Below are 26,939 nucleotides of genomic sequence, written 5' to 3'. Positions count from 1 at the left end.
TCTGGGTTGGGGAGGAACAGGTTTCGGGGAGCGGAGTACGGTGAGAGTACCTCGGGAGGATGAGCAGGGGTGTGGGGAGCAGGTGCGGGGAGAGGAGTGTGTGGTGAGGGGCGCGGGGAGGGCGCCCCGGCAGCCGCGCGCGGGGCGGACGAGGCGGGGCGCGGGGAAGATGTGCCGCCCGGAGGATGCTGAAACAGCGCTCAGCGGGTGCGTGGGGGAGAATGTTCTGGGAGAAGGGGATGGGGGATGCACTTGGGAGCAGGGTGCACAGGGAGAGCTCTCGGAGCGCGCGGGTGGCGGGGGCGGGGGGGGGGGGACAGGCGTGTGTTTCCTGGCCCTGCCCCCGCCGCCTTTCTCCCGAGACCCCCACCCCCCCCCCGCCCCCCCCGCCGCAGCAGAGCGAGCGCAGCCTGTGTGACCTCCAGGTAGAGGCGGGCGGGGTGGGGACCGGCTTCTCCACAGCTCAAACCAGAGAACACCCCCCACCTTTTCTTCAGGGGTTAAGTTACCTTTTGGAGGATGATTCTTACTGTTAAAAACCAAAATTCCACTGAGTGCGTTTGAAGATCTAATTGGCTTTATTTGGTTGCACCGATGTGGCAGGGTCCCATCCAGCCAGCAGAAAGGAGCTCCCAGGAACTATACAAGGGGAAGACTTTTATAGGCTGAAACGGAGGTGGGGGAGTGAGGGGGTGAAGGAATTGGGAGGGCACTGGATAAGACAAAGGTTATTATAAAAGGAAAAGATCCTTCCCCCAAGGTCACCTTGCTTTGGGCATAGGGCAGGAGTCTCTCACTATACAGACCAGGTAATTGCAAGTGGGCTGGTTCAAGGTCAGACTCCGGAGAGGCTGATAGGTTAGAACTGTCAAAGTTCAGAAATAACAAAATGGAGCCAATGATTCACCAGAGTAGCAGTTAGTAAAAGTTACTGTGCACGCGCCAAAAAGAGACAGTTTGCAAGCACAGAGCCCTTGAACCGGAACATAGGATGGGAGTCAGGGGTCTACGGTCATCATAATGCATCCCATATTGAGTGGGAAGGCATGGTTCTTCTCCACAGGACTTTGACTACAATATTAGAAAGGTTTTTTAAATAAATTTTTGAAATATTTATTTTTGAGAGACACAGAGACAGAGTATGAGCAGGGGAAGGGCAGAGAGAGAGAGAGAATTGGAAGCAGGCTCCAGACTCTGAGCTGTCAGCACAGAGCCCGACATGGGGCTCGAACCCACGAACCCATAAACCATGAGCTCATGACCTGAGCTGAACTCAGATGCTCAACTAACTGAGCCATCTAGTCACCCCAGAAAGTTCTTAAATGGTGGGGAACTGGTGCATGGTTACCTCATACTGACCTTGGGAAGCAGTGAGAGTTTTGCTCTCAAGGCGTAGGCAAAAAGTGGCTGGGCAAGGTGGGCGTTGCAAACCCAAACTTCGTATGACTAAGCTTTTTTTTCCTGTTCAGAATTTTTAACGCCGGTCTCCCTTTGGTTTTGATTTAACAGCTGTCTAAATCTTGGTTTGCCGTCCCGGGGCAAGTGAGTCTGTTTGGGGACTGTTCCCACCCCCACTCTTTTTTTTCTCTGACTTTGAGAATTCCAATGGACAGAAGTATGCCCGGCTCCAGTATTTAACAAGTATTATACGTGAAATACTGACATTCGTTGTCTGACAGATCTGAAGAGAAACTGCAGTCACAAATTAGAGGACACAGAATTGGTCGCAGGGTGTGGGTCCTCTTATGTATGTATTTATTTATTAATGTTTTTTATTTATTTCTAGGAGAGAGAGAGAGAGAGCGTGAGCAGGGGAGGGTCAGAGAGAGTGTGTTTCATATTCTGAAACAGGCTCCAGGCTCTGAGCTGGCAGTCAGCACAGAGCCCGACGCGGGGCTCGAACCCACGAACCGCGAGATCATGACCTAAGCGAAGGTCGGACGCTTAACCGACTAAGCCACCCAGCGCCCCATGTGGGTCCTCTTATGATGGGTGTCTATGGTAAGCTGTCCTGGGACTCGGAAACGCCCACAGCAGGGACCACAGGTCTGTCTCCCTTCCAGGTCAGGGCTTGGCCAAGTGACCTGCTTGGCTGGCTGACCCAAGGTCACAGGTGGCAGCTTCCCGGCCAGCTTTGAACTGGCCTCCCGTGCCAGAGGTCAAAGCCACACCAGGCTGCTCCCCTGCAAGGGGAGTGACCTAGAAATGCTGAAATCCAGAGACCAGGGAATATCTTGGAAGCCCAGTCCTTCCGGGCCCCCCTTCCCCTCTGCTGCTTCCCTGTCCCTTTGCCCTTCTCTCCTCTGCTCTACTCTGCCCTACCCTGCCCACCCGACCCCTCTGGCTCATTCTACCCTCCTGGGGTCTTCTGGGTTAAAGAGACTTTTGGTTGGATTCCTTTGCCTTTAAAGGATTAGTGATTTCCCTGAACTGGAATGAAAGTCTAAATCTTAAACCTCCAAAGGGGTTTTCACACGCTGCCCCACCCTTTAAGGCTGCTCTCCCCCCCTCCCTCTCTTCCCTCTCACCAGGCAAGCTGCTCTGGCCCAAAGTCGCCTAATATTTGACGATCTGCCCCTTCCCTTCCCCTCTTTGGAGGCCAGATTGACCTATTAGTTTCCCCTCTGCACAAACCTCAGGATCCAACAAATTACATTCTTAGTCCCAGGACTTTCTGTGCTTGTGGGCACCCCAGTAACATTTTAGTTAAAAAAAAAAAAAAAAAGGGGGAGTTATTTCCATGGGCTTTTGTTCCCAAGTGGACTTCTTTTGTTATCCTTACTGATCATAAGATTAATACAAATTCATTGTTTTTTTTGTTTTTGTTTTTTTTTTAATTTATTTCTGAGAGAGAGAGATAGAGACAGCATGAGCAGGGGAGGGGCAGAGAGAGAGGGAAACACAGAATCCGAAGCAGCTCCAGGCTCTGAGCTGGCCGTCAGCATAGAGCCCGGCACAGGGCCAGAACCCATGAGTCGTGAGATCATGACCTGAGCCGAAGTTGGACGCTTAACCGACTGAGCCACCCAGGCGCCCCTACAAATTCATTGTTTAATGAAACACAAATAGGGGTGCCTGAGTGGCTCAGATAGCCAGCAGGCAACTCTTGACCTCGGAGCTGGTGAGTTCAAGCCCCAGGTTGGGTGTAGAGGTTACTTAAATAAATAAAACTAATGATATAAAAAAACCTCGCAGGGGCACCTGGGTGGCTCAGTAGGTTGGGCGTCTGACTTCAGCTCAGGTCATGATCTTGTGATCCGTGGGTTCAAGCCCCACATCGGGCTCTGTGCTGACAGTTCGAAACCCGGAGCCTGCTTCAGCTTCTGTGTCTCCTTCTCTCTCTCTGCCCCTCCCCTGCTGGTGTGCTCTCTCTCTCTCTCCTTCTCTATCAAAACAAAAACAAAAAACAAAACCTCACAAATATAAAAAAAAATGAAACTTTCAACTTTTCCTACTCTCTGAAGATAAACACTGTTCCTTTTCCTCCCCCCTCTCTTCCGTACACACACACATACGAACACTCACACATTTGCTTTCGAACTATGTTCATTCATTTATATACACCATGCTATTTACACAGAGTAACCCACCTATTGATTTTTAGTTTAATGGTTAAAACTAAAAAAGAAAAGAAAAAAACAAACGCAACCACAAGGTTTTTTGTGGGTATTTATTTTTGTAGGTTGGATCTGGGAGCGGGTGGGTGGGGAGACCCCAGGTGCTCACAGCAAGGGATCCTCAGAGCCTGAACCAGGTTCAGTTCTTGGGGAGGCTGAACCTCGGAGCCAGGAATGGGAAATGCTCCCCTGGTGTAGAGAAGACTTTGGGGTCCTAGGGAGGTAAAGGGAGTCTTCTCTTCAGGAAGCAGGACGTATCAGTGCTTTGGTGTGAAGTTTGAATATCCTGGGACAATGTTAGAAGATACAGTGCCTCAAACAGCCTCCGGGCTGACCTCACCTGCTGAGCTGTTGGCTGGGCTTTGGAAGAGCTGTCTGCTCTCCAGGGACACCCCATTCCTGAGGACAAAGGGGCATAAAGTGTCACAACCATCATCCAGTGCCAATGATGCTAAAAGATTGCACTTTTTTTTTTTTTTTTTAATGCTTATCTGTTTATTTGGAGACCGAGAGCATGAGTAGGGGAGGGACAGAGAGGGAGGGGGAGAGCGAGAATCCCAAGCAGGCTCTGCACTGTCAGCACAGAGCCCCACGCAGGGCTTGAACCCATGAACTATGAGATCATGACCTGAGCCGAGGCCAGACGCTTACCCGCCTGAGCCCCTCAGGAGCTCCTGGAAGATCAGTTTTGAACGACGGTTTTGAATCAGTGCTTCTTTCCACAGCGATAGGACTTAGCCAGGGCCATTCCCTTCCTACCTTCGATGTCCCTCTCGTGTCCTGGGCTTCCCTCAATTTTTGGTCCCGGGGATTTGACTTAGACCCTGAATTCCTACCGGCCCTGTTTCCCCCAGCTAGCCTCATCTCTCACTTTTCAAACCTGCTTCGTGGAAAACCCCTCAAGCTTTACTTCCCACGTGGGGGGATGCACACGCCACCTTGTGCAGAACCCAGGTGTCTCAGGTGAAACAGCTAGCCTTAGCCCCATGCCTGGGAAATGACACCGGGTCCTTCCCTGTCATCTTAGCTCATGGGAGACTCATCCTTCCTGTCAGCCTTTAGGATTTCTCGCCTGAATCCAGAACGTCCCTGGCTTTTCTGTTCGTACCACGTCTCTGCTCATGCTGTCTGTCCCTCCAGCCCAACCATGTTGGAATCGTGTGCTGAGGAGGAAAAACTTCTATCCTCCTAGGTAGTACCTTGGGGGACTGCAAATCAAAGTGACAAGACAGAATAGCAAGAAAAATGGATTTGTAGTTATGGATGTACATGGGAGTTAACAGAAAAATGTGGCTCTAAGAGGTGGTCAGAATTTGGGGGCACCCGGGTGGCTCAGTTGTTTAAGCATCTGATTCCTGATCTCAGCTCAGGTCTTGATCTCTGGGTTGTGAGTTCGAGCCCCTCACTGGGCTCCACGTACTGGGCATGAAGTCTACCTAAAAAATGGGGGGGCTTATTTACCAGCTTAATAGGGCATGGGGGTTGCAGAGAGGGCACTTAGGGAAACAAAGGACTTTGGAAAGATTAGTGATCTTTAGGAAAATAGGAGAGAACAAAGGACGTTGGAAAGAAAATATTTCCTAGGAAAATAGATGGGAGATAGGAGAGTGACAGTGTCTTTTTGTTTTTTGGGGGTGTTTTTGTTTTTCAGAGAAGAGTTAGAGTAATTCATGACAACTGAGTTCTTTTAGGAGGCTCCACTTTTAGACAGACCAGGGATTTCAGGGACTTCTGTGTCTTCAGGTATTGCATTGTTATGTGGCAATGGCTTCCTCTGGACCCTTTCACAGAGACCTCACATTTCTGTCATTCCCCACCTCAAGCCTTTCATGGGGTCCCCAGTCACCTCCAGGTGCTGCTCAAGTTTTTTATGGACTCACTGCCTGAGCACTTGGCCTCTGACCTGTCGTCCCCAAGTCAAGTGCCCCATGCATGTATGCTTAGCCCTCTCTGGTACTTTATAGATAGTTCATGCCTTTTCTAATTCTGTGACAAAGTACGTGAAGTCTGACCCCAGTGAACTCAAAGCACCAAGTGAGAACCTAAATTCACCCTGCTTCGCAGTGGCGGGTGAGGAGGCCTTTCATGGCGGGGGCGGGGGTGGACAGTGCAATGGGCTACACAGTCACTGGGTTTTGCAAGGTGACTCTTCTCAGCCCTGAGGGAAACAGGAAATGCCATGGTCACTCTGTGATGTCCAGACTGGAAAAGTTCCAGGCATGTTGTTACAGAATTCGCGATACCCGTTCTCTGTGGGAGGGGAAAATGTCCAGTGTGCTCGACGATTTTCCATCAGCAAAACAATTTAAAAAACGGTCATCGGAAATCAATCTTCGCTGAATTCTAAGAATGACATCTCTTTGTGAAACTGCGTGGCGGGGGGCGGGGGAGGGGGGCAGGTGATGGTGCTTGAAAATCAGTGCACCTGGCACTTTCAGGTGTGTGTTCCCCTCTGTGGCCGAGAGAGGGTCCCGGGGAGGCCTCCGACGGGGTTTTACGTTGTGAGCTAGAGTTCAGGGCACCGAGGTGGACGCTGGGTGGTGGGGACCCTGCGCACAGGAGTGTCTCCTCTTCTACCCCGAACCCCTGCTGGGCTGAGCTCTGGCCTCCGTGCTGTGGACCAGGACACTCACGGACTGGCCCCGTTTGCTGATTCCTTTGAAGGTCAGAAAACATAATGTAGCTTTGCGCATATTCTTGAAAACCTCTGAGATGCAGGCATAGCGCTGGGTCCCTGAATAGTGATTCCCTCTTTCCTTCTCTTTCCCAGTGTCTTCTTTCACCTGAAGCCTGCTCGCCACACTGCCCATTCACCTGCCCTTCACCTGCGGCTGCTAGAAGAATCCAGGTGAGTGGGAAACCGCTCCTGGAGGTGGATTGGCTCCTGGTTTCCACCCTCCGCTCTGGCTGGTCTAGAGAGAAGGCTCTTGGGAAGTGAGACACCCCCTTTACCTCCTCCTGGCTTTGACCTTTCTGTGGGCAGGTGGGGGCGATGGGGTTTTGGGGTGATGGTGGGGTTTGGAGCTGATGGCCAAGAATGAATTCTTGAAGACGTCTTTGGTGCAAAAAGGCGATTTTATGAGAGCCCGGGGACAGGACCCGCGGGCAGAGAGAGCCGCACTGGGCTTGGGAGGAGGGACTGGATGTACACTGTGGAGTCAGGGGAGGTAAAGGCAGAGCGAGGCCTCCAGAAGGACCTTGATGTGCTGACGAGGGGATGTGAGGGCTCACAGCATCCCCGAGGCCTTGCTGTCCTCAGGGTAAGGCTGTTTCCCTCTAGGAAGGCAGAAACATTCCTGGAGAAATGTTCTGTTCTACCGTGCTTGCCTGAGTATCTGTCAATGGGCTGCAGGTTACAAGGAAATATAATGGTACCATATGCCATTTCCTTCCGGCCTTTGTTCCCATATCACTGTGGAGGGGGGGTGATGCTGGGGCCCCAGGAAACTGGGGTTTCTGGAGTCTATAGGTTTCTGGAGACGAGGCTATGGATAAGATTGCTTTTTTCTTCTAATTTCCTAAGACATTTGTAAACTCATGGAGATTCCTATCCTGTATGACTGTGATCTCTGTCCATTAACCATTTGTTTCTTTTTCCTTTCCTTTGTCCTTGGGCAGCGGGGAGTGCCTGAGGAATGTCAGACATCCTACCTGGGGCAGGGAGGGGGTGTGTTAGTTTGACTTATGCTCCCTCATCAGGGGTGATGGCAACAAGGGTTCAGAGCCAAAAGGCAAGAAAGAATTCTTGGGGGCGCCTGGGTGGCTTAGTCGGTTAAGCGTCCGACTTTTGCTTAGGTCATGATCTCGCGGTTCGTGGGTTCGAGCCCGGCGTCGGGCTCTGTGCTGACTGGCAGCTCAGAGCCTGGAGGCTGTTTCAGTCTGTAACTACCTCTCTCTCTGACCCTCCCCTGCTCACGCTGTCTCTCTCTCTCCTAGAAATAAATAAAACATTAAAAAAAAAAAGAAAGAATTCTTGAAGACCAGACGTCTTTGGTGCAGAAAGGTGATTTTATTAAAGCACAGGGAAATAAACCCCATATAACAGGGAAAGATAGGATAAAATAGGCAGAGAGGGAAAGGTTTAGGACCTGAGGTCCCTGGGTGGGAAAAACATGTATTTCGGAACAATGCTGGGAGCCGTTGACTACAGCAGACCCCCTTGGGGGCGTAGAGTCCCTCTTAAGAATGTAACAGACCCCACCTACTCCCCCTCAGGTCCCCCTCAGGACTCTGACCATCAAAATATGGAGCTAAACCATAAAACCTGTGTTATATGTGGGACAGCATGACCAGTTTGACTCGACACACAATCAGGGAGGGACACGTCAGCACCCGGAGCTGTCCAGCCAGTAGGGGTGGGGCCTGAGGAGGGACGAGGGGAGGGAAGGGGTGCTGACCAGAACCTTGTCGAACAAGGACCCCTGCCTATAGCGGCACGTGTGATGAAGCATCTTACTCTTCTTCCTCCCTGACCTTATACTCTAATAAACTTGTGTCTGCTCATTCTGTGGCCACCCCTTCATTCTTCAAAGCGGGGAGACAACGGATCCCGGGTGCTGAGGTACAAAGTCCCGCAACACGTGGGCAGGCAGAGCTGCACTGGGGTCGTGACTGGTAACTCATTACAGGCCTCAGGTTGGCGGGGGGTGGGGGGGTGGGGGGGAGGGGGCAGGGATAGTCAGTCCAAGGAATTTTGGAAACAAGGTTTCCAGGACCTTGAGGGCCAGCTGTTATTAGGGAAATGTCATTTCTTACCATTTAGTGAAACCTCAGTCATGGGACTCCTCGATGTATATTAGGGGCCTTAAGCCTGGAGTATGACGGCCACATATGTCCTGGGGCAGCGGAGATAAAGGAAGTTTCTAAAGAATTTTTATATGTTAAAGTAGACTCACGAGGTCCCCGGGGGTCAGGATAGTTGAGCCAAGATTCCCTTCTGCCCCCAGCAAAGTGTCATCAGGAGGCAGGTGAGCTCCCAGAGGGAGCTCACTCTGCCCGTTTCAGGGACTTGTCACTGGGCCGTAGGATGTAAGGGAGTTGGATTTTTCATTCGCCTCTGTTTCCCACGTCACCCTTCCATCCTGATGCGGTGATATTAGGGCTCCAGGAAACAGAGTCTACAGGTTTCTAGGGTTCAGGCTCTGGATAAGATTGCCTTTTTCTTAGAGTTTACCAAGTTCTCCGTACACTGAAGGAGACTCCTGTCCAGCGTGACTGTGATCTCCATCAGCCAACCAGCTGCTTTCTTTCCTCTCATTGGCAACCAGGAGTGTCCCAGGAATGTCACACGCATCCCACCTGGTCGGGGGGCAGGTGCTATTAGCCTGTACTTGGTCCCCGGCATGCCCCACACGCCCCCATCAGGGGGACCCTACAATGTATAGTTGAACCCCCCATCCCCCACCCGCGTGCAAACCCGCACACACAGCCGCTCTGCTCCTGAGTGACCTCGGGGGAGCAGGGGATTTTCCAACCAGAGCAACACAAAAGTCTGCCTTTTTCTGCACACCAAGTTGCTTAAATCTTTTGCCAAGTGCTGGGCGGGGTCATGGGGAGGCTCACGGCCTGGAAGGGGGGGCCTGCGAGCACTAAGGGGGCCTGGGAAAGTGGCCCCCCCATGGACTCAGGGGGCGCTGAGGTCTGGGGCAGCAGACTGGGCAGGGAGGTGATGTCTCTGGTTCCGAGGCGAGAAAAGCAAGCGGGCGTGGAGAGTGGCACTCTCTCTGCGGCTTGGTTTCCTTTCCTGGATTCTGTCTGCTGCCTCCCAGGAGGGCACTTCTAACTCTTCCTCTTTCAATTCTCTGTCTGCTGCCTGGCTCCCCAGCCGCAGAGGAACAATTAGCATCTTGGAGGGGGCAGGTTGTTGGGGGGCAGGAGTACCTACTGCTCTCACAGGGGACACTGCCAGCCAGACAGGCGCTGGCCCTGGGGGCGCAGATCTCCAGCCACACTTCTCCCCGTGGAGTGAGGGCCCCCAGGGCAGGGGAGCGGACCCCGGGGGCTGTCTGGGGCCAGTCTCTGCAGGGTCCTGCTGATGGTTGCATTTCCTGGAGACCAGACCTCTGCGGAAGCGCGGCCGTCTGTGTAAATCTGTTTGATGGATACTGTGCATGTGTGGAATCAGGAGCAAAAATGCTGGTCAGCGATTACAATTCTGATGCGTGCGTGGGCTTCTGGCCACTAATTCTCCGAGGCCACCGGGGCGCCAGCAGGGCGTCAGAGAATTCAACTCACTTCAGATACCATCTACCCGGATAGGCAGCGTGAGACCCCCCAGGCTGAGAGCTCAGTCTCCCGGCGCGGCCCCTCCCCCACCCCAGACGCCAGTCCACGTGTCACCTGGGTTCTGACCGACCAGCTACAGACTAGAGGCGCCTACGACCCTTCCCTGGGTTTGGCGAATTGGCTGGAGCGGCTCACAGGACTCGGGGGACAGATCACTCACTAGATCACTGGTCTGTGATAAAAGGATGTAACTCAGGAACAGAGGGAAGAGAGAGCTGCCCAGGACATGGTCTGGGGAGGGGGCGCCCAGCTCCCACCCCTCCCAGAACCCGCTGTCCCTCCATCTCCACATGCTCACCAGCTGAGAAGCTCTTGAGACCTTGTCTGTCGGGGTTTTGTGGGTGTTTCATCACAAGGACATGATTGATGAAGTCATTGGCCATTGGTGATTGATTCTGGCAGGCCCCTCCAGAACCGCCTGAGGTGAGGGGTGGGACTGAATGGTTCAACCTCGAATCAAGCGATTGGTTTCCCTGGCAACCAGCCCCCATTCTCTGGGGCCTTGCAAACAGCACCTCATTAACATAACAAGAGACCCCTTAACTGCTCACCACTCTAGGAAAAGGAAGAAGGCCAAATACAGCTGACCCTTGAACAGCAGGGGTTTGACCTGTGCAAATCCACTTACCTGTGGATTTTTTGGGACAAATACAGAAAGTACTGTAATTGTGTTTTCTCTTCTTTATGATGGTTTCAATGACATTTTCTTTTCTCCAACTTTAAGAGTATCGTATATGATACATAAAATATACAAAATCTGTGCTCATCAACCATTTATGTTTTCCTGAAGGCTTCTAGTCAGCAGCAAGCTATGAGTAGCAGTTAAGTCTCTGAGGAATCTAAAGTCAGAAGTCAGTCAGGTTTTCCATCGCACACTCTGTCTGCTGCCCTAACCCCCTGCGTTGTTCTGGGCTCAACTGTATATACCTGTTTCTCTTAAAACTGCAAGTTACTTTACCAGTAACAGGTGGGCTTATTCGGGAATAAAGTGTAAAACTAGCCAAGCAGCACAGACTTGCCAAAGCACGTGACCAGTTTGGGCTGGCCCCAGCGACATGCGTGTGGGTCTATTGCTACAAATCCGAGAGCAGGTTGGAAAGTTTGAATAACTATGTGCAGTTCTCTAGCAAACCTGTGGGGGTCCGCGGCTGCTTTAGAGAGCTCTTCAACTCTGGCTCCAAGTTCAGCCTTAGTCTGGGGACCATTTAGATCCTCAGAAGACTTAACTTTGAAGGAGCGGGTTTTATAGGCTCAGGAGAGGGGAATGCACGGGGAGCACCAGGAGAACAGAAAGGCAAAAAAGATGAGAAGGAGAAGGGGAGACGGGCAGGTGCAGAGAGAACAGGGGAAGGCAGCTCCGGGGCAGAGAAGTGGGGGAGGGGAACAAGAGGCATCAGCCCCCCGCCCCCTTCTTTCCTTTTTAATGGTTTGTTTGCCTCCTTCAGTTTATAAATTGTATTTTGGAGTGAGGCAATTTTAGACCCTGGACAGCGCTTGGAAGCTTCAAAATACCAATCGAAATGGGAGCCCCACTTAGTGTTGTCAATTTTAGGGCCATGGTTGTCCATTTCAGCTTTGAGAAAATGAAGTTTGGGGAGATGGAACGTTCCCCATCATGGCCATCGAAGTTCTGAATTACTCCTCGATAAGTCAGCTCATTTATTTATAAATGTGCATGCAGAGGGACCATAGGGTTATTTATTTATTTGAGAGAGAAAGAGAGAGAGAGTACATAAGCTGGGGAGGGCCAGAGAGAGGAGGGGGACAGAGGATCCAAAGTGAGCTCCACGCTGTCAGCACAGAATTCACGATCCGTGGGGCTTGAATTCACAAACCGTGAGATCATGACCTGAGCTGAAGTTTGGATACTCAACCGACTGAGCCACCCAGGCACCCCGGGACCATAGTTTAAAAAATTTTTTTTTGTATTTATTTAGTATTGAGAGACAGAGAGAGACAGAGCATGAATGGGGGAGGGGCAGGGAGACACAGAATCTGAAGCAGGCTCCAGGCTCTGAGCTGTCGCACAGGGCCCGACGTGGGGCCCAAACCCACGAACCATGAGATCATGACCTGAGCTAAAGCTGGATGCTCAACTGGCTGAGCCACCCAGGAGCCCCAGGACCCTAGTTTTTATTTAAAATTTTTTTTAATGTTTTATTTATTTCTAGGAGAGAGAGAGAGAGAGAGAGAGAGAACGTGAGCAGGGGAGGGTCAGAGAGAGAGGGAGTGACAGACTCCGAAATAGGCTCCAGGCTCTGAGCTGGCAGTCAGCACAGAGCCCGATGCAGGGCTCGAACCCACGCACCGCGAGATCATGACCTAAGCGAAAGTCGGACGCTCAACGGACTAAGCCTCCCAGGTGCCCCAGGAGCCTAGTTTTTAAACATAGAACTGCCAGACTCCTGGTAGCAGGGAGTACCCTCAAAGCATTTTGACACCTGGGATCCTATTCATTTGAGGCTTTTCAGGAACAGCCTGGCTCCAGAAGGAATCAGATGGAGGGACAAAGGAATACGCTCAGAGGTGCTTAGAAAGAAAAAAAGTTAACGCCGTGGTGATGTTTGAAGAGCTTGGACACAAAGCACAGAGCTCAGAATCCAGGAGAGCTAGCGCCTGCAACCCCAGGGTGGGTGAGAAAGTCGTGGGCCCCAAAGGGCCGTGGGTACCCCGCCTGCCTGCTCCCACCAGTGACCACCAAGCGATGTTAACTTTACACAGTAGACACTGTCGGTTATTTCCCAGCAACAGATGGGTTTATCCGGGAAGGAAAGCGAGTTATAAGCCAGGACGCGGTGACTGGGCTAAAAACCATAGGCAGATCGGGGAACCAGAGGAGAGGCCCGAGTTTTAAGGAGAGAGCGGGTCAGTTGGAGGCTGTTATGAACATAAAACCCCTTGGAGTAAACGAGTCGGAAATGGAGTGGTACCTCACGGTCTCTGGGTTTCAGGACTTGCCAAAAATGGTCAGTATATTCACACTGGTGATAACGGTTATCAACCACTTTCTCCAGGAAGGCCTTTGGGGGTCTATGTAGGTAGGCTCTGGTTTTCTGATCTGTGGCTGGTGAGCTGGCCGACAGAGCAGGCTCTTTTCTCCGGCTTCATGACCCCTCGGGTGTTGGGTTAACCTGGCCTCACCTTCCTGTCCCTAAGGCAGGACGTGGGGCTTTAGTAACCGAGTTCGCCTACACGCTCGCTGTCCACCTCTGCGCCTCTTTATCAGAGAAGGTGGTGTGGTTTTCGGTCAGTGTTGCAATCACCCAGCCCCAGTAACATAACGCGGCCACGCCCGTGACTTCTACCCCTGGCTTTAGGGTGGTGGCAAGATGGGGCTGACTTGCGCCGGGTTCTCTCCTTCCTTGGAAGGCGCCGGAAATTCCACTGTTCAGACCTCTCCCTGACCCCTGCCTCCCTCCTGGGCTGTCCTTGATCCCTGAGATCCCACAGGGGTGGGCAGCCGGGAGTGGTCTGTGGGGCCAGGCTGGGAAACCGGACGTGGTGCCTGCCCGCCATGGCCTCTGGTGTGTTTCTGCTAGCTGCTCGGAAATTAGCAACCCTGTAGGTCGCATAACACACATGGGACGTGCTGTGAGTGTGCACAGAGTTCTAGCTGGTCGCACCGGGCTTCCGCAGGCCAGCGAGGCCGGGCCGACAGCCCCAGTGCCCTGCATTCCTACTGTGCGGGGGGGCGGGGGGGGGAGGGGGGGGAGGCCCACTGTTAAGTCAATTACACGAATTAGGCTGTTGGACTGAGGTGTCAGATCTGATGCCGAGGTGGAGGTCTGGAGGCTGGAGGTTGGCGGACCCAAGTGTGAGCCTGTCAACGGCTCGAGGGAGTCAAGTTAAATCACTGAGAAGGAGCGCTGGCAAACGGCTGGCCAGGCTTTACGCTTGATCCACCTATGCCTTCCTGACTCTGCGTCCGCACCTGCTCCCTATGATTCTCTCCTGGGTCCTGACGACGCATTCCTGACAACTTCCATTCTGGCACTGCCCCGTTCCAGTAGATTTTTGCCAAATCAGCTCTTAAGAGTTTTTATATGCCTGACTCTTTTAAAATAACATTCTGGGGGCGCCTGGGTGGCTCAGTCAGTTGAGTGTCCGGCCTCGGCTCAGGTCATAATCTCGCGGTTCGTGGGTTCGAGCCCCGCATTGGGCTCTGTGCTGACAGCTCAGAGCTGGATCCTGCTTCGGATTCCGTGTCTCCCTCTCTCCCTGGCCCTCCCATGATCATGCTCTGTCTCTTTGTCTCTATCTCTCAAAAATAAATACACATTTAAAAAAATTTTTTTTAAAAATAACGTCCTGTGGTGTTTTTTCATAGGGTCCTGCCCCGCTGAGAGAATGGCTTCCTCTGGACTCCAAACAAAGAAAGGTGCCAATCACAAGTAAGGTTCCAGCCGACCGCAGGCTGGGTTCGATGTTTGGGTTTATGGTGATTACTTTGTGACGTGTTTTTCCGAGAGCCACCCACCACGTTTGGTTCTGGTGGCAGAGACTGGGACCGAGATGGTAAAAGCCCCGGTGCGGTGTCTGGTGTCGGCGTGTGGGCAGCTCCGTGCTCAGAAGGCTCCCGCAGGGCCCCTCTGCTGCCCCTCCGGAAACACGGCCCCCGCTTGTCTCCCGGCCCTGTTAGGGTTCATCTTAAATACTTTCTTTACAGTGTCCCATAATTCCGGTTGGTGATCCTGACGGCCCCTCTTCTATGTCTATTTATGCATTGGCGGCCAAGGGACAATTTTCTTGCCTTAATCCTGATTCCTACATGGGCTTGAATCCAACACTATTTTGGTTTCCTCGTTCCCCTTGATGTCCCGCATCTCTGCTGGGGTTCCCTGGGGGAGCCCTGGAGCTGGGCTCAAGGGCCATGGACAGGACCCAGCTGGAGTGGCAGCTGTGGTGTCAGGAGCTCGAAGGCTCCCTCATGCAGCCTCTTATGGAAAACATTAATCTTCAAGTGAGCCCATAAGTTGAGGAGAGGGTACTGCTAGAACCCAGCCTCTGCGGCAGTCGTGAGCGGGAAGTAGATTTTTATGCACGAGCTATTCGATTTTTTAAAATTTATGTTTATTTTTGAGAGAGAGTGGGGGAGAAGGCACGAGCAGAGGAGGGCCAGAGAGAGAGGGAGACACAGAATCCGGAGCAGGCTCCATATTGACAGCAGAGAACCCCGGCTTAGGACCTGATCCCACAAACTGTGAGATCATGACCTGAGCCGAAATCAAGGGTCAGGTGCTCAACCGACTGAGCCACCCAGGTGCTCCATGCGTGAGCTATTGGTACATTTCTACTGCAGAGCTGAGTGCCTCCCAGGTACTAATGCTTGTATTTGTGCCCAGCGCAAGGCCTGATGGGTGGCTGGGATCGGGTCTGGCTGGCTGCCCTGAGCTCTCCCTTCTCCACCCACCCCCTGCCCTAGACTCCCTTCCTCATCCCTTCTAGTCCCTGAGCACCTGTCCCAAGGCACCGGGCAGCTCATAGAATCAGCCCATTCACATCCATTTTGCATTTCCTTTATGGCTCCATGAACAGTTGTTAAAGGAGTAAAGTGACAAAGCCAGATGAAGTGACTGGAAATTGTGTGTGGAGGAGAGAACTAGTTTTCCAAGTAATGTCTTTGGTGTGTTGTTTTAAAATCTTTTAAAAAGTAAGTTCGGGGGGCGCCTGGGTGGCTTAGTCGGTTAAGCGTCCGACTTTCGCTTAGGTCATGATCTCGCAGTTCGTGGGTTCGAGCCCCGCGTCGGGCTCTGTGCTGACAGCTCAGAGCCTGGAGCCTATTTCAGAGTCTGTATCTCCCTCTCTATCTGACCCTCCCCTGCTCACTCTCTCTCTCTCTCTCTCTCCTAGAAATAAATAAAAATATTAAAAAAAAAAAGTAAGTTCGGACACCGTCTGGTTCATTACGGTCTGTGCCTGACTTATCTATTTTAGAAGCATTACAGGGGCGCCTGGGGGCTCAGTCGGTTAAGCATCCGACCTGGGCTCAGGTCATGATCTCACGGTTTGTGGGTTCAAACCCCATGTTGGGCTTTGTGCTGACAGCTTGGAGCCTGGAGCTGCTTCTGATTCTGTGTCTCCCTCTCTCTCTGCCCCTCCCCCACTTGCTCTCTGGACCTCTTTCTCTCAAAAAAATAAAAACATAAACAATTTTAAAAAATATAAAAGCATTGCTGTTTTTCATAGTTATGTCTTATTTCCTTCTCCTTCTCTTCCTGGAACCAGAGAGGGGGGAAAAAGTCCCATTTTGAAATATGTGGCAAAGTTGTGTTAATCACATCCTGTTGCATCAGTGCTGACGCTTGCCGGTCCGCCCTTCTGCTGGGCCCTCTGTGGGCACATAACGCCCTGAAAACATGTAGCAGCCGTCATGTCAGCAGTGATGATTGTCATCAGAGGAGCTTAGGAAGCCATGACTGCATGAAGGTGTCAGAATTTCTGCAGCAGCCGCGTACTCTGTAAAGAGGGGGGCAAGGCTGTGCGCCGACAAAACCTTTTCAGTGGGACTCCGGCTGGGTCCGCCCCGCAGGCTGCAGGTGCTGTCGTGGCCTGGATGCTGGGCCCTTCTCTGTCTTACCGCAGTTACTACTGTACTGTGGTTGTGTTCGCTGTCATCCAGTTTCCTTACTCGATTTTGGGCATCTTGGAAAGTGCCTTATGGCAGCCTCTCCGGTCCAGCAGAGTGATTGGTACACGCAGGAACTCATGACTTAGTTATACCAGTTTATGGATAGCTTGCTCTCCCAGGAAGTCACCCATGTGGTCACACCCTAAGCCAAAATCAATACAGTCAGACCTTGGTTTGCGAGCATAATTCGTCCCGGAAACACCTGTGATCCAAAGTGCTTGTATATCAAAGTGAATTTCCCCATAAGAAATAATGGAAACTCAGATGGTTCATTCTACAACCCAAAAATGTTCCTATAAAAATGATTCCAGCACTGTAATATAATGCAGCACAATAAAGAAAATACAAAATATAAAGAAAAAACAAGTTAACCTGCACTTACCTTTGAAAACCTTGGTGGCTGGTGTGAGGGAGACCAGAGAGAGGAGGGTTATTGTGTAGGATGACCTTCATCATTACAAACCGAATCATTGCTATCTGTTGGTCTCATGGAATCTTTATCTGCATGAGGACCATTGTGCACGCACACACGGATGTTGACTATAGTACACTATTAATAAACTCTTGTCATATACTATATTCACTGTAACTGGCAAGAAGGCGGCAGAAGAAAGGGTCTCTATCTGCAGGCAGCCTGACCTAGAATGAAGCAAGCATTTCTAAGCTCACTCTTGGATGGAAAAGCCAAGGACTGTCCATAGTTGCTTGGAAGTGACAAAAATATACTAATACCAATTGTTGGCACCTTCCAATGTTCTGAAAAATCACTGATTTCTGCTAAACACTGTAGCTTGAGACCAAGCATCTGAGCATGGGAGACTATCACTCACAATCCCGAAGCAGAGAGAGAGAGAGAGAGAGAGAGAGAGAGAGAGAAGTACCATTGGTCAGTTGTGATCATGTGACATTTGGCGTCACGTACAATTTGTATTGCAGGACATGGATTGTTTATCAAGTTAAAATTCTTAGAAATGTTTGTTTGTCAGGGTGTCTGAGTGGCTCAGTCAGTTAGACGGCCGACTTTGGCTCTGGTCATGATCTCATAGTTCACAGGTTCAAGCCTGCTTCAGATTCTGTGCCCTTACCCCTCTTGCAGTCTGTCTCTTTCTTTGGCTCTCAAAAAATAAATAAAATGTAGAAAAAAGAAAAAGGAAAAAAAGAAACAATAATGTGAGCCACACACACTTTCAAGTGGCCACACTGAAAAGAAAACCGAAATGGAAAGATGTCTTCTGTCATCCCTCACACTGGACATTGCACAGGAGTAGCACTGGCTAATGCAATAAGACAAGAAAAATTAAACCCAGGGTGTACGGGTTGGAAAGGTTATCTCTGGAAGGGAAAACAAGAAGCATTTTTTTTCTTTTTTCTTCTACTTCCATCCATAATTCCTATGTGAACATATTATTTTGACAATAAAGCCAAGTTTAGGTGTCAGATAAACTTGGGCTGGGTAGCATCTGGCTGTACCTTCTATGGGGTGATTCAGCATTTTGATCTTTGTACTTTCTTGTGCTCTTCTGAGTTCATTCTGATTACCCTCCAAACAGGGACCGGGGGAGTGGGGAGGGGATGTGGGGAAGGAGGAGGGGGCAGAATGGCCACAGGGAGGCGGCAGCACTTAGGGTGCTAGGGTGCCCCACCTTACCGACACGGGGTGCCCCTGTTCTCATTTTGGCCACTGGGTGCTGGTGCTCTCTCAACCTTTCGCCTTTCTGTTTCATGGCAGTGGTCACTTTGTACAACCTACCAACCCAAATGTAGCAGCATTGCAAGAAGATGTCCTCTACCACTTCCATCTCAGCACCAGCACGCACGATCTCCCGGCGATGTTCGGAGATGTGAAGGTAAAAGGCAGGACTTTTGATTCTAGGGGTTTGTCTTCGGATCACTCTCCTCATAGGTGATATGGGCACAGAGGACAAGGTCATCCAGTTATATATTCACCAGATTTTTGCAAATCGTTGGTTTTAAACTAAGTAACCTAATGAGTTTACGAAGGAAATCTCCTAAGTTCTGCCATATTGGTCCCTAAATAATCTCTTACAAATTCAGTGTGTAGTGGGAACCATATAAAATAGATTTCCTAATGCTCCACTGGGAGAAAAGGAAAAAGGAATCACGGAACATTCTGTAGGGCAACAGGGAGGAGAGCAAATGCGTGATTACATGTGTCTCTTTGTAATTTAAAGGGCGTGTCTTTTCTTCCTTTTATGGCTTATTTGGCTGAAGGCAACTTCCAGTCCATTTTCCCCACAAAGTCCTGAGTTCCTCCGTGCTGGTTTACCTTGGTACAAGACTTTTGGAATGTCCGATACCTGCGGGTAAAGATGGACTAATGTTTAGATTCAAAATCAAAACAGCAAATGACTCAAAATTTCCTTGATTCTCCATGGGTCTGTCTTACCGGCCACAGTGTTCTCTTCCAACTGAGACAACTCTCCGTGTGTTCATTTCTTTCTTTCTTTCTTTTTTTTTTTTAAGAAAGATTTACTCGGGTTGCTTATAACTAATTGGGGTATAATTGACATACTGTGTTAAATTAGCTTCAGGTACACAATACAATGATTCAACAATACTGCACCTTGCTCAGTGCTCGTCATGATAATGTGATCATCATTTGTCACCAATGTTATTTCCATCCTGTTGAGGACATTCCCTATGCTGTACTTTTCATCTCCATGACTCACTTCTTTCGTAACTGAAAGTATGTGCCTCTTAATCCTTCTTATCTCTTTCCCCATCCCCCTAGCCTCTGGCAGCCACCAGTTTGTTCTCTGTATTGAGTCTGTTTTTTTGTTGGTCTCTTTTTTCTTAATCAGTTAGCCTTTTTCTTTTAAATTTATTTCTGAGAGAGAGAGACACAGCGTGAGCAGGGGAGGGTCAGAGAGAGAGGGAGTCACAGAGTCTGAAACAGGCTCCAGGCTCTGAGCTGGCAGTCAGCACAGAGCCCGACGCGGGGCTCGAACCCACGAACCGCGAGATCATGACCTAAGCGAAAGTCGGACGCTTAACCGACTAAGCCATCCAGACGCCCCAATTAGCTTTGTTTCTTAAATTCCACATGTGAGTGAAATCATACGTGTTTATTTTTCTCTGACTGACTTGTTTCACTCAGTGTTATACTCTCTAACCTCTATGCATGTTGTTGCAAATGGCAAATCTCATTCTTTTTTAATACCTAGTACTACCCATTGTATGTATATGTATATGCATATGTGCATATATGTGTGTGTGTATATAATATATGTTGTGCATATGTGTGTATATTATATATATATATATATAATATTCTTTATCCATTCATCTATCCACGGACACTTGGGTTGCTTCTATGTAGTAGCTATTATAAGTAAATCCACCATAAATGTAAGGATACGTATAACTTTTTGAATTAGTGTTTTCATTTTCTTTGGGTAAATAGCCATTGGTAGAATTATTGGATCATATGACATTTGATATTTCTACTTTTAATTTTATTTTTTATTAAAGTACATTTATTTATTTGGAGAGAGAGTTTGAACAGGAGAGGGGCAGAGAGAGGGAGAGAGAGAATCCCAAGCAGGCTCCATGCTGTCAATGCAGAGCCTAACATGGGGCTCCATTTTGTGAACTGAGATCATGACCAGAGCTGAAACCAAGAAGAGCCAGAGCCCTAACCCTCTGAACTGTTCAGCTGTCCCCTATTTTTAACTGTTTGAGGAACTTCCATACTGTTTTCCGGAGTGGCTGCACCAGTTTGCATTCCCACTAACAGTGCACAAAGGTTCCCCTTTCTCCATATCCTCGCCAACCTTGTTCTTTCTCATGTCGTTGATTTCAGCCACTCTGACAGGTGTGAGGTGGTGTCTCCTCGTGGTTTTGATTTGCATTTCCCTGTTGATCAGTGATGTTGAGCATCTTTGCCTGTGTCTGTTGGCCATGTGGATGTCTTTGGAAAAGTGTCTCTTAAGGTCATTTTTTGAAATGGATTATTTTGTTTTTGTTTTTTTGCTGCTTTAAAATTTATTTTGAGTGAGAGAGAGAGAACACAAGGAGGGGAGCAGCAGAGAAAAAGAGGGAGAGAGAGAATCTCTGTGCAGGCTCTGCTTTGTCAGCACAGAGCCTCAAGCAGGGCTTGAACTCACAAACTATAGAGATCAAGAGCCAAATACTTAACCAACTGCACTAGTCAAGTGCCCCTAAAATGTTTTTGGTTTTTTTTTCTGTTGAGTTGTATAAATTCCTTATTGGTTGTGTCATTTGCAAATGTCTTCTCCCACTTAGGATCTTGCTTTGTCCTTTTGTTGATGTTTCCTTTGCCACGTGTCGTGCTCTTAATGTATTTGCTTTCCATGCATTTGAATTTAACCTATAACTTTTCTTTTTTTTCTGTTAATTTTTTAATGTTTTATTTATTTCTAAGAGAGTGGGGGACATAGCGTGAGCAGGGGAGGGTCAGAGAGAGAGGGAGACACAGACTCTGAAACAGGCTCCAGGCTCCGAGCTGTCAGCACAGAGCCCGACGCGGGTCTCGAACCCACGAACCGCGAGATCATGACCTGAGCCGAAGTCGGACGCTCAACCCACGGAGCCACCCAGGTGCCCCTAACCTGTAACTTTTCTAAGCTGTGGGAACTTCTTTTGTCATGTTTAGAAACTAATAATTCTTTCATCATCAAATGCCTTAAAACGGGCTCATTTACTTTTTCTTCTTGTGTAAAACAAAATGAAAAATAAGGCTGTGTATATAACACTTCACACGTTTTAGGTTTTACTTTTCTGAGAGCCATCCACCCACCTGATTTCTACTAGTTCCCGACTCCCACAGGGCCGGCCTGGCTCTTTCTTTGCTTTGGCCATTTGGCTCCTGGATGGCTGGGTGGGAGGTGTTGGTTAGAAGCCTGTTGTACAGATGGGCCAGGGCCCCGGTCGCACGGTGAGGCTCTGTCCAGGAACAAGCTAGCCATGCACATGGCGGACAGAGGCCGGGCAGGCATGGGCCCTGGATTTCCCTCCCCCGCCATAAGAGGATCTGGTTTCCCTGCATCGTGCAGACCGTGACCTGGTGCTTCTGCGTGAGCACCCAAATCGCCGGCCTCTGCATTACTCAAAAAGCACACGTAACTGGCCTCCCCAGACACAGGAGCCGTGGGGTGGGGCCAGAGGCCTTCTTTCCCAGCAGCATCTAGGTGACGGGGATGTCTGCGTCTGTGTAGCGCCATCTATGGGGTGCTCTGTGCCCCAGCTGATGGGGCTCTGTTCTCTGGCCTCAGTTCGTGTGCATCGGGGGAAGTCCCACCCGGATGGAAGCCTTCATCAAGTACATGGCCAAAGAGCTGGGCCTTGACCGCCCAGGCGCGGAATATCCCAACATGTGCGTGGGGACCGACCGCTACGTCATGTTCAAAGTGGGCCCCGTGCTGTCTGTCAGTGTGAGTACCCTGGGGCTCCACAAGCCTCCCCCCCACAGCCGCCCCTCCACCTGCTCTCCACGAACACGCAGGCCCATCCCGCGACACCTGTTTACGCAGTCAGGCGAGGGGCGGGGTGAGACTTCTATAGCAGCACAAACCGTCCAGAGCCACTCCAGTGTGTGAAGGGGGTGCTCAGTTCCAGATGACTCACGGAGGCATGAACTGTGTCCAGATGACCCACGGAGGCATGAACCGTGCAAGGTCACATGTGACCAACGCACGTACCAGGGCATGGCCCGCTTTGGGAACAGCGCTGGGGACGGGCTCTGTGGGAGACGTGGCACCAGGCAGGCCTCTGAAATAGGAGGCTAGTGAGGTGGCCGAGGGGCCAGCCGTTCATTACTTACGGTGGCCGAAGCAGAGAGCACAGGGAGAGAAGGAGGAGACACAAAACTGACAGTTGTGCGTGGCGCGGGCATCTGTCTGGTGTCTCTGGCCCGTGGAGATGCTCATTGCCTGGCGCTAAATACAGTAGCAGGCTGTTGCTTCCCTGCTGAGCTTCCATCCTCGGCTGCCAACTGCTTCACAGATGTGCAGGCCCAGCCGTGCCACTCCTTCATAGGAAGGTTTGCGTTCCCCAAAGTGTCAATAGTTTTAATTAATTTTATTTATTTTGAGAGAGAGAGCACAGGGAAGGGACAGAGAGAGAGGGGAATCCTAAGCAGGCTCTGCGTTGTCAGCACAGAGCCTGACTCAGGGCTCGAACTCACGGACTGTGAGATCATGACCTGAGCCAAGACCAAGAGTCGGATGCTCAACGCACAGAGCCACCCCGGCGCCCCAGTAGCTTTTGAGTTTATATTTGGAAGGTCATGTTGTCTTCCTGCGGGTGTGAAGCGCAAGGAGGGCGCACCGGCCCCGCCTCCCTGACGTAACACAGGCGTCTCTCCGGGGTTCTAGCATGGCATAGGCATCCCGTCCACCTCCATCATGCTGCACGAGCTCATCAAGCTTCTGTACCATGCCCGCTGCTCCGATGTCACCCTCATCCGCATCGGCACCTCGGGCGGGATCGGTGAGTGTGCAGAGGGCCTCTGTCTGGGGCCACCGCGCCTGCCACAGACCCAGTGTGGGGCGGGCTTGGGTACGAAGAGCTTTCTGCCCGGCTCTGTTCAAGGAAGCTCCGTGACAGGAGGCGTGAGGAGAAGCTTGTGCCATTTCTGGTTCCGCCGGCTGTCCAGGCCCTCTCCGCAGCAGTAGGGAGTGGAAAGGCCCTAAGCCCAGCATGTGCAGAACCTCATCTTTCCGGGACGGCCGTGGAGTCTGCTTGTCCGCCTGCCTCTCGCTGTGGCTTCTAACCGCTTCACTTCTGCCTCTCTCCTGCCCCCTGCGCTTCCCAATTCCTGCAAGGACTCAAGCACTTTAGGAGAAAACCGACGGGAAAATCAGAGAGAGACGGAACACAGTGTTCAGATAAGTGTCCTTAAGTTGCCTAAAGGATCCCCCGGCTGATCCTGACCACGTCTCGTTTTGTCTCTGAAAGCCACAAAGAGAGAACAGGATGTTATAAATTGAGAACAGGATGAACTCAAGGCCGAGTTCAGGGCCAAGGGCCCCCCGGACACATTTGCTTTATAGAAGCTGTTCGCTCTGTGACTTAGACATTCCTGTGCCTTGTGCCGGGTGGGGGTCTCCCTACCTGCACCCGCCCTGGGCTTGGAGCCACCCGGAGGAGCCCGTACCGGCTGTTACTGGCCCTGCCCATGTGCCTACACCTGGCCTCTCCTGGATTGATGGCACTTCTGGAATTTAGGTTTTCTGACTAGGGTGGAGACCGTCATAGACCCCATGTCTTCTGGATGCATCATCCCGTTTTCTCATGCATACCCACAGATTGCCACGTAAACACCAGAGCTTGCAAGATTGTAACCCCATGTTTAAGCTGTTCTCAGGGAAACGTACCGACGACTGAGCAGTGGTGGCCTTCAGCGGATGTAGTGTCTGGTGCCGTTCTCCAGATGGATACTCACAGCATGTGCACCTGGCACCACCATCTGCCAAAGACGCTAAAAGTCTGAGTTTCTGGGTCCTTGCTCTGGAAGAATTTTTACATTTGATGATCAGAGAGCATTGTGGAGCACGTGGTGTTGATTTTGCACCCGCTAAAATAGCCCCATAAAAACAGCCTCTAGAGAGCTGACCCCAGACCCCAGGTGACGTTGGTGACAAGGCATGGTGTGGCATCTCCGTGAATTCCAGCATAAGGGTGGTGGGTGGGTGCTACGGGCACCGCTCAGGAAGAAGCACAGAGCCACTGTAGGGCTTCTTGTGGTCGTGAGAACAGACCACCCCCGAAGTAGCCAGCAGGGACTCCGAGGAAGGGGGGGAGTTCACACGCCCCAGCTTGGGGGTGACACGGACCTCGGAAGGGGCACAAACTCCCCCGGCTAATGAAGGAAGGAGAGCTGTTGAGCACCCTTCAGTCTCAACCCCAGTGTGGGACCAGCTGCAGGGAGGAGGGTCTTGATGACCAGGAGGGACCAGAACATCACGGGAGAGAAAATCCAGAGACACATGCAGGGGTGCAGGACACACTGTGCTAAGCTTTCATGAAAACAGCTGCTCTGGGGGGGTCTAGAGCCATCCCTTGGCTTCTTCCTCTCTCCTTCCCAAATGTTTAGGAAACCCAATTTCCAGCTCCCGTAAGCATCAGGAAAGGCTCACGGTCAAATCCCACACAAAGTTATTGTAAGATCAAAGAATAAGAGAAGAATGTCCCTACAAGTAGGAAAATACCCCAGGAAGCATTTGACGTGGAACCTGGTAACACACGGATGAAAAGAAAACAGGATCGACTGGGAATTGGCCGTTGCTGGAGCTGGGTTTGGGGTGCACCAGGGTTCTTGTCTACTTTTGTAGTTCTTTGAAATTGTAAATAATGAGAAAACACGGAACAGGGACCAGTTCAGCACATTGTGGTCACCTGTGCAGTGGGGTGCCAGTTATAGAGTGGTGACTGGAAGGCAGGGCACATTAGGCAGGGACACGGGGCTCCTGGAGATCTCGTTTCTTTGCTCTTCTGTCTTCCGTATTCTCTGCCGTGCTTATGCCGTACCTCTGTCATCAGAAAAAGAATTTGATGCAGAAAATGGATCCTTAGTGACTTCCCTTTTAGAACCTTACAGGGTGTCCTGGTATTTTGGTGTGTAGATGTGTCATTTTCCTTTCTGCACGTGCTCTGCGGCGTCCTCCCTGTGTGCCCCATGTGGCTGCAAAGCCTGCTTCTCTCTCCAGGTTTGGAGCCTGGCTCTGTGGTCATCACCCGCCAGGCGGTGGATGCCTCCTTCCAGCCGGTGTTTGAGCAGATGGTCCTGGGGAAGCGGGTGGTTCACAGGACACACCTGGATGAGCGGCTTGCACAGGAGCTGATGCAGTGTGGTGCAGACCTGCACGAGTTCCCCACGGTCCTGGGGAACACCATGTGCACCTCGGACTTCTACGAAGGTGACGGGGACGGGCCTCGCCTCCTGGTGGCGGGTGGGGCTCCTGCACAGGGGCGGGGGTCTCCATCACCCCTGGGCTCCCTTCTCTTCCGTGTTTCTGTGGCGCTCACAGCGCTCTGCTTACGACTGGGCGCTTTGGGCTCCAGGGTGGGCAGGGCCTGGAGGGATCCATTGTGTCCCTGGGTCCTGGCGGGCAGTGCATCGCAGGCACGCAGTAGGTGCTTTCAATGTGCAAGTGATGAGCGTGCCCAGGACAACAGTGGCATGTCTGCATGTGTCTGCAGGGCAAGGCCGTCTGGACGGTGCCCTCTGCTCCTACACAGAGAAGGACAAGCAGCAGTACTTGCGGGCGGCGCACGCGGCCGGGGTCCGCAACATCGAGATGGAGTCGTCAGTCTTGGCTGTCATGTGCGGCGCGTGCGGGCTCCAAGGTGGGCAAGCGTTTGGCCACCAGGGTCCTCCCTCCGGGGCTCAGCCTCCAGGCCCCTGTGCGGGTCCTCCTCCACCCCCCCTCCACCAGCAGCCGCTGCCTTCTGCCCACCCTGCCCCAAGGCACGTGTGTGGATGGTTGGCATTGTCCAGCCCTGTGCTCAGACACCCTTGACCGCCACGCAGTCCCATGCAAGGTCCGCGATGGCCCGCATGCCTCTAAATGGGATGAGGAAGACCCACGTGGGCTCAGGTCAGGAAGCCGTGAACGCTGCCTGAACCTGCTTTCAGAGCTCTTTGGACTTCTGACCTGGGGTTCCACCCCCAAGTCCCTAGTGTCCCCTATAAGGTCCAGCTGTGCCTTCCAGAATCACCAGAAGCCTGGCCTCTGAAGGCAGGATAGGGCCCCCCTCCGACCCCAAGTCGGCCCTGGGACTTACTGAAGAGCTTCCTTTCGAAGTGCAGGCTGAGGGGGCCCTGGGGGATAGCAGAGGGGACTCCTCGTCCAGTCTCAGCAAAGCAAAAGCTGGAAACCTGGCACTTTGTGTTGATGTGACGTTTGCTCCCTGCAGCGGCTGTGGTGTGTGTCACTCTGCTGAACCGCCTGGAAGGGGACCAGGTCAGCAGTCCTCACGAGGTGCTGGCTGAGTACCAGAAGCGGCCGCAGCGCCTGGTGGGCCACTTCATCAAGAAGCGCCTCGCGGCCGCTGGCCACCCCCTAAACCTCTGAAAACGTGAGATTGCAGTTGCTATAAATAAAATCACCACTGGGGGTGCCAGCCTGGCTCAGCCTGAGGGGTCCTGACTTTGAGCCCCACGTTGGGCACACAGATTCCTGAAATAAATAAACTTGAAAAAAAAAATCACCGTCAAAATCTCCTTTTGTATGTTTCTGTGCTCATTTGAAAATGTAAGAATGTAGGGAACTGGGTTGCATTTCAGAGGAAAAGAATCCTGTATTAGCAACACAGAAGGTTTTTTTTTTTTCATGTTTATTTATTCTGAGAGAGAGAGAGAGAGAGAGAGAGAGAGAAAGCATGAGCAGGGGAGGCAAAGAGAGAGGGAGAGAGAGAATCCCAGG

General features: G+C 51.4%; 1 protein-coding gene across 4 annotated transcripts in view; it reads left to right on the top strand.

Annotated features, from left to right (window-relative positions):
• Positions 1-26,725, top strand: part of UPP1 (uridine phosphorylase 1) — a 27,656-nt gene extending 931 nt beyond the window's left edge. The window contains exons 1-9 of one of the 4 annotated variants that reach the window (XM_039235679.1): positions 1,980-2,001; positions 6,388-6,465; positions 14,230-14,293; positions 18,260-18,377; positions 21,786-21,944; positions 22,887-23,001; positions 25,221-25,430; positions 25,714-25,860; positions 26,431-26,725. In XM_039235679.1, coding sequence (XP_039091610.1) covers positions 14,250-14,293; positions 18,260-18,377; positions 21,786-21,944; positions 22,887-23,001; positions 25,221-25,430; positions 25,714-25,860; positions 26,431-26,588 — 951 coding nt within the window. In that variant the 5' untranslated portion in view covers positions 1,980-2,001; positions 6,388-6,465; positions 14,230-14,249 and the 3' untranslated portion in view covers positions 26,589-26,725. Of the gene's footprint in view, positions 1-1,979; positions 2,002-5,770; positions 6,056-6,107; positions 6,282-6,387; positions 6,466-14,229; positions 14,294-18,259; positions 18,378-21,785; positions 21,945-22,886; positions 23,002-25,220; positions 25,431-25,713; positions 25,861-26,430 lie in introns of those variants that run through there. The other 3 variants (XM_039235677.1, XM_039235676.1, XM_039235675.1) reach the window with 3 other exon arrangements.
• The last annotated feature ends 214 nt before the right edge of the window (positions 26,726-26,939 follow it).

This window comes from Hyaena hyaena, unplaced genomic scaffold, assembly GCF_003009895.1.
Source record: "Hyaena hyaena isolate Hyena2069 unplaced genomic scaffold, ASM300989v1 scaffold_101, whole genome shotgun sequence".
NCBI classification, from domain to species: Eukaryota; Metazoa; Chordata; class Mammalia; order Carnivora; family Hyaenidae; genus Hyaena; species Hyaena hyaena.
Note: the sequence above shows the minus strand (reverse complement) of the source record. Positions and strands in the feature narration are given on the sequence as shown.